The 7,666-nt window shown below is 39.0% G+C and overlaps 1 protein-coding gene across 1 annotated transcript; it reads left to right on the forward strand.

Moving 5' to 3' along the window:
* Positions 1-5,754: 5,754 nt before the first annotated feature.
* Positions 5,755-6,876, forward strand: LOC105546545 (60S ribosomal protein L13a-like). The gene is given in 1 exon segment (XM_011989778.1): positions 5,755-6,876. A coding segment is annotated over 1 exon segment (612 nt). The 5' UTR covers positions 5,755-5,769; the 3' UTR covers positions 6,382-6,876.
* Positions 6,877-7,666: the final 790 nt, after the last annotated feature.

Genomic DNA, 7,666 nt, shown 5'->3' on the forward strand with positions numbered 1-7,666 from the left:
ATATATATATAAAACACAAATACTCAATTATGCAGGGTTAAGAGAGAGGTCTTCTCAAGCACTCTCACACAAATTTAATCAAACTACAGCTAATTTAAAAAAGTACAAGTTCAGAGGCAATTTATAGTATATATTAAAACATCCGTTTCAACAGGCGAACTTTGTGCATTTGCAAATAACGACATTAACACCAATAAATTGCTTTGGATACAGTATTGTCACTTGCATGCTATATTAATTTACTGCACTAATTAACTTACTGTCTCACACCAAATCAACGTGCCCTCTCCGGGATGAACTCATATTAACATGGACTATATATGACCCACCTTAACTCTTTGATAAGTGTTCTTCAATATACAGACAGTTATTTCTAAGAATTTTCCTGTGATGCCAAAATTTTTATTATACAAACCATCATTCCAATGTGCATGATACTAGTTTGTTTTATTTTTGGCATTTTTAATTCAAGTGCCATCAGTCCTGGATTTGGAACCTTTCTTCATTACTTTTATTTTTACAAATACAGGAAACAAAGACATACTCAACCGTTTCACAGATTGCAGCGTTATTGTAGAAACAGAGATCTCAAAGAAGATCTAAGATCTTTGAAGAGTAAGATACACAATAGCCAACACTCATGGTGTTACAGTCTTGCCAATGCACCATAACGTAGCAGTCTTTAATTGTGAGGTATCACTCAGAGTTCTTGTCTCATGACCAAGAATTAAGGAGTATGGAATCAAAGGGTAAGGTTGGAGTGAAAATTTAGTAAGTGAAAGAAGAAAGGTCTCTGGCACAGAGAGGGGACCCAGAAGAGGGTTGCCATTTTTACAGTTGAATGCAAAATGCAAAGGCTTTAAAAAAAAAAAAAAAACACAAAAAAAACAACAACAACAATAAAGGCTGGATGTCTCATTTGCATAAGGTGTGAATTTCTGGTAACTCTACTTTGTCCTTCTAGTGTACATGAGGGCCCTTAGCTTGTGTTACTCCATAATGCTTTGTTCCCTTTACTGCACATGTGTTAGGGCATGGAATTTTCCATTGCAGACAGGCAAGTAACCTGTGTAGCCTTTCTTATCTATGCAGCTGTGGGCATGTCCTAGGAAGCTCCCCTGTGCAAGTTCCCTTATCTGCGCCTGGAGCTTGAGTTTTCAGGCTGTTCTTTTGTTTGAAAGAATTCAACCAAGGACCCACCCAAACTGCCTGCCTGACCAGTTTCTTTCTTTCTTCTCTCTCATTTCCCGCTTCAGGGATGGGGACCCTAACTTCTGTTAGGTATGTGGGGTAATGATACTACTGGAGAAAGGTGTTGTGTGGGGAACAGCAGCTAGGTTTCCTCCTGGGACTGGTATGGAGGTCCTTGGATAAAAGGCATGTCCATGTGCAGTTTTATTTGCATTACCGTTTGGAGCTTGATAGCCTTTATGTGAGAAGAAACAGTTTGGGTTATTGGAGTACATGTATTAAAATGAAACGAGGGGTGGAGGGTAAAGACAACTCAAGACTGCCAACACACCCAGATAACTGGTGACTATAGTTATGCCTACCAAGATATGGATGCATGGGGCTTGGTTTTGGTTAACTTCCTTGGTTTTATTTTTCAAACAAAGAAACCTCCAGTTTATGGGCATCCTATTTATTCCCATTACCAGGCAGGATTTGCAGGATAATTGTCCAGAATTTGAATATTGATCCAGATTTTTACATTACCCATCCGTTTTTGTTTCTTCTGAGCTGCAGCCAGAGATTGCTGGTTGGTTACAGGAATAAGCAGGGTTAGTCTAAAATGTAGGCAAGAACTTTAAAAAACTAATGAGATTAGAATTTAATGACAACCATATGATAATTTTTCTCTCTCCAGTCGTCATTTTTGTTAAAAACAAATCATGATAGGACTGAGTTGTTTGTAAACTACACTTCAGTTTTTATACTTGGCCTGATTATTTGCATAAAGTGCAGCAAGAATAATTATTTTTACATAAGCCTTTTAAATAGGCTTTATGGAACTCTGTTCCACAAAGAATCTCAGATAGAACTTTTTAAAGTCAAGCCCAGCCATGGGTTTGTACCCTCAAGTACCTATGAGTTGGGTGACTTGCTATTTTTTTGAGGTCCCAGGAACAAGGCATTCCTGGGCCTATTAGAAAGTGATATTTACTCACCACAGATTAGCAATCCTGTACAGGGAGTGTGTAGACAAGGTATCAGTCAAGTTTTGCCAAGGGGCTTTTATTAGCTCTGCATGATAACCTTGATTCTTTAAAGAGTAGTATACCCTTCCAGTCAAAGCCTTGGTAAAACAAGCATTTTCTCCAATTGCATCCTGTTGCAAAAGAAAATGGATTCTTATTGCACTGATGCAAACAACTATATTGCCATAAGTCAAGAATACTCACAAAGAGTTTCCAAATTCTGGGGAAGCCAGGCAGAGAGAAACAAATATTCTCCAAATGTTGTTCACAGGAGTATACCTTACTCAATTATTAAAAGCTGTAGCTAGCTTAAAAGAAAAGTTTCCTAGACTCAGAAAAACAAAACAAGGATAAGCAATGTCTTAAGCGAAACATTTAAAACAATTACTTCAGTTTTCTATTAGCTCAGTCTATTTCTTTAACTCTTATTCTGCTCGATATTTCTAACTACTTCAGCTTTTCGTGAGTACTGTACATTTTTCTTTTATCAGAAACCTGCATTTGAGAGCAGCTGTTAAAGTCCTACAGCTGATCATAAACCATCTTTTGAAGAGAATTAAAACAAGACAACAGTTGTCTGTAAATGACAAATTTTCCAGGGTTGTTACAGTCAAGAATATGATTGGTGAAGACATTTGGTTATTTCTGTGGTTTACAATAGCTTAACATAATAAACCTAATGATCACTGACAGCATATGTTTAGACATTAGAACCTTAGACATCCCATATGATTTTGGAACATATATTAATATTATTTACTGAAATAAAACCTGAAGAAGATTACACATCACTTTGGCAATCCCTTCTATGTAAACATGCTAAATTATCCTATTTACCACTTTTCTGGATGCTCCAGAGACCCTCTGTTGCATCCAAAAGCTAGGCATCAGGAGAGACGATTTTGAAACTGAAGTTTAATTTTGGGGAGGCTGTTAAATTTAGAGGTATAAAAACTTGATATTATGAAATACAATTACAGATTACTATATTATTTATTTTCCCAAAATAATTACTCAAAAATTTGAAAAAGCAAAATCCTTTTATTAGCCTTTACTATTACATGAAAATCCTTTTCAAAAGGAAGAAAGGCAAATTTCACCCTTGCATTAGTTTACTGTTAGTGTCAACCCCAATTTTTAATGAAACACTATAGAAAATTCTATCCCATCTTAACCAGTTTGACTGAGGTGATATTCTTACAAACCTTTTATAAACCTTTACAAATTTTGCTAAAGAGCAGAATTGCATCTTAAGAAAATCTTACTATTCTTTTATTTCAATGTTCAATTTATAAAAATCATATAACACCCTTTTGAATTTGGTCAATATGTTCACACACAGAGTTTCCTTTGAAAGATTAATTTTTACAGTCTCTCCACAACTTGCTTGAACATTCAACTGTATTTTATCTAATTTAATACAATCCTTTAACCCTAGGCAACATTGCATTTTGCCATGTTTACTTATAGCATTTTACTAAAAACACATTTTACTGTTTTTACACACCTTGCATGTAAATCGAATTTCAGTAGTCTCAATTACATGTTATAATGATAACTTTTAGCATTTTTTAACTTTAATGTAAAACCTGGTATGTTGTTTTAATTATATACTAGGTGCAGACAAATCCTGACTCTATCCAGCATAGTTAGGGGCATAGTTAATTTCACACATCCCAGGCCTTACTAAGTTGTAACGTAGGCAGTTTACAATCTTGAAACATTTAGCAAGCCTAGTATCTGACGTACATGATTTAGACCCCCTATTTACATTTTGACAACATTTGCATTTCACCAATTATCTTTAAAACTATTTTTATTTCTTAAATATTAAAGTCATGTGAACTAAAAGGCATTACTGCTTTTATCTTTCCTTTAAAAATATTTGATTTAAGCATTTATTTTTCTTTAAGCCAATTAATTAGAGCTCTTTTTACAGATATCACACACAACACATATATAACTACATAGACCAATAGAAGAAGATCAAGTATTTATAAGATTTTTCATATATCAATCTCCTAGTTGGATTATCAGCTTCTGGGAAGGGTCCATTAAGAGCAGGGCTTAAAAAGCATGCAATTTCTAGGGCCTAATAAATAGGTATAGCTGGAAGACAAAAATAGATTTTGAGAGAGATCTATCTGCCTCTAATTCCTAGGGTTCCACGAGAAAAACACAGGTTTCTCCCAAAATGGAATCCATGGTGCATTTTCCATTTTTACCAAAGAGCCCCGCGCCATCAGAAATTATCTTAGGACCTTCCATGCATGCACCAAGAGCAGCAAGACAGAGTGGAGAAAAGTAATTCAGTCAACAGAGAAAGAAACCTTTTCCAGAAAAACAAGATCCAAGAAGAGAACAACATAAAGGTCTTTTAAATATACCTATAACTTGGATATTCACTTTTATTTAAGCTGAGTGCTCTTTAAGAAAATCCTTTTAAATTCATTGTTACCCAACTTTAGGCACACCAAACAGTTAATATTTCTGACTTTTAAACTTTACAAAAGTAACTTCACAAGTGAAACCAACAAGCCTCTATTAGGTTATGACTAAACCTTGAGTGTACAAGGTATTTTTGAAGGGGTGTTAAGCAGCTTTTACAAAATCCAGAAGTTTTAAAGGCAACTTAGAGAAAGAAGGATTTAAGAAAGGAAGGTAAAAGTTGTTCATGGAGGGGGAAGACAATTAGCAAATGATAAAAGTCACATAGCTATTAACTTGAAAATATTCATTCCCTAAGCCAGGATTGAACCCATGCTTCATTGTAAAATGGCAGAGGCTAAAAAAAGTACTGCCATGTGGTTACAGGTCACACTCAAGTATGTAAAACAAGATGGAGGCTTGCAGCAAAGGTTGTTACTGACAACTTTACCAGGCTATCTTGAAGTGTGGACTTATATGGAGTTCCAGACCTGCATTCCATTCCAAGCTATCCCTCTTTCTGCCTTTTTCATGTGTTTCCTCTCCTTTTCCTGGGCCTCCTCCTGGTTCCTATTATAGAAGACTGAAGTGGCTACCATTAGGGGGTTTTCTAAGGTGCCATCTGGTTCTATAGCCTGTTTCTGAAGCTTGCTTCTGGTGTCAGGGGCCACCTGAGTAAGCCTATCTTTCAAGATTAGCTGTCCCTCAATTGAATTAGGAGATAAGTGTGTTTTACCAAAGCCCTCTCAGGCTTTCTAAAAAGACTGAGACATTTTCATCTAGCTTTTTATCTATCATTGATAGCTTAGAATAGTCAACAGGTTTGGCTCTGGTCCTTTGTAAGCCCTCTGATATACACATCTGAAAGTGTTTTCTTTTCCACTCATCTATGGGATTACTGGGCTTCCAGTTAAGGTTTTCAAGGGACACTGTCTCTCTTCCTACAGGGAATGGGGATTCTGTCTCGTTCTCACCCTCTTTCCCCTTTTTGACTCTCTTTCTTTTTTGACTGGCTATGGGAGACATGCTGTTCATCTCCAGATTTCTCTGCTACCTGTAGGGCTGCCTGTTTCTCAGCATCAGTTAGAATTTTAAGAGGATGTAGAGAAATAGGAACACTTGCTTTCCCAGGCGACTGCCGAAGATGGCGGAGGTGCAGGTCCTGGTGCTCCATGGTCAAGGCCATCTCCTGGGCCCCCTGGCAGTCATCGTGACTAAACAGGTACTGCTGGGCCGGAAGGTGGTGGTCGTACACTGCGAAGGCATCAACATTTCTGGCAATTTCTACAGAAACAAGTTGAAGTACCTGGCTTTCCTCCGCAAGTGGATGAACACCAACCCTTCCCGAGGCCCTTACCACTTCTGGGCCCCCAGTCGCATCTTCTGGCGGACCGTGTGAGGCATGCTGCCTCACAAGACCAAGCGAGGCCAGGCTGCCCTGGACCGCCTCAAGGTGTTTGATGGCATCCCACTGCCCTACAACAAGAAAAAGCGGATGGTGGTTCCTGCTGCCCTCAAGGTTGTGTGTCTGAAGCCTACAAGAAAGTTTGCCTATCTGGGGCGCCTGGCTCACGAGGTTGGCTGGAAGTACCAAGCAGTGACAGCCACCCTGGAGGAGAAGAGGAAAGAGAAAGCCAAGATCCACTACCGGAAGAAGCAGCAGCTCATGAGGCTACGGAAACAGGCCGAGAAGAACGTGGAGAAGAAAATTGACAAATACACACAGGTCCTCAAGACCCACGGACTCCTGGTCTGAGCCCAATAAAGACTGTTAATTCCTCATGCGTGGCCTGCCCTTCCTCCATCGTCGCCCTGGAATGTGCGGGACCCAGGGGCAGCAGTAGTCCAGGTGCCACAGGCGGCCAGGAACATAGGAAGCTGGGAGCAAGGAAAGGGTCTTAGTCACTGCCTCCCGAGGTTGCTTGAAAGCCCTCAGAGAATTGTGCAGCTGTCATTTATCTATGACCAATAGGAAAAGCAACCAGTTACTGTTAGCAAAAGGGAGCCAGAAGATGGGCTGGAGGGCCCTACCTTGTGAGTGGGGCATCTGTTAGACTTTCCACCTGGTCATATACTCTGCAGCTGTTAGAATGTGCAAGCACTTGGGAACAGCATGAGCTTGCTGTTGTACACAGGGTATTTCTAGAAGCAGAAATAGACTGGGAAGATGCGCAACCAAGGGGTTACAGGCATCGCCGTGCTCCTCACCTGTATTTTGTAATGAGAAATAAATTGCTTTTAAAGAAAAAAAGAAAAGAAATAGGAACACTTTTACACCGTTGGTGGGACTGTAAACTAGTTCAACCATTGTGGAAGACAGTGTGGCGAGTCCTCAAGGATCTAGAACTAGAAATACCATTTGACCCAGCCATCCCATTACTGAGCATATACCCAAAGGATTATAAATCATGCTGCTATAAAGACACATGCACACGTATGTTTGTTGCAGCACTATTCACAATAGCAAAGATTTGGAACCAACCCAAATGTCCATCAATGATAGAATGGATTAAGAAAATGTGGCACATATACACCATGGAATACTATGAAGCCATAAAAAAAGATGAGTTCATGTCCTTTGTAGGGACATGGATGAAGCTATAAACCATAATTCTGAGCAAACTATCACAAGGACAGAAAACCAAACACCACATGTTCTCATGCATAGGTGGAAATTGAACAATGAGAACACTTGGACACAGGGTGGGGAACATCACACACTGGGGCCTGTCATGGGGTTTGGGGAGGGGGAGGGATAGCATTAGGAGATATACCTAACGTAAATGATGAGTTAATGGGTGCAGCACACCAATATGGCACATGTATACATATGGAACAAACCTGAACATTGTGCACACGTATCCTAGAACATAAAGTATAACAATTAAAAAAAAATAAAAGAGTAACATAACATTCTTCCAAGAGAGTTTAAATACTTGGGTTAAATCCTGGAAGGCCTCTATGTGTAAGTGAATTTGAAACTTGCCTAGAGAAAACTTGAAGCAAGTTTTCTTGCGTCAAGCTGTGGGCAGGCTTGAAGA

The sequence above is a fragment of the Mandrillus leucophaeus genome, unplaced genomic scaffold (assembly GCF_000951045.1).
Source record: "Mandrillus leucophaeus isolate KB7577 unplaced genomic scaffold, Mleu.le_1.0 Scaffold362, whole genome shotgun sequence".
Classification (NCBI taxonomy): Eukaryota; Metazoa; Chordata; class Mammalia; order Primates; family Cercopithecidae; genus Mandrillus; species Mandrillus leucophaeus.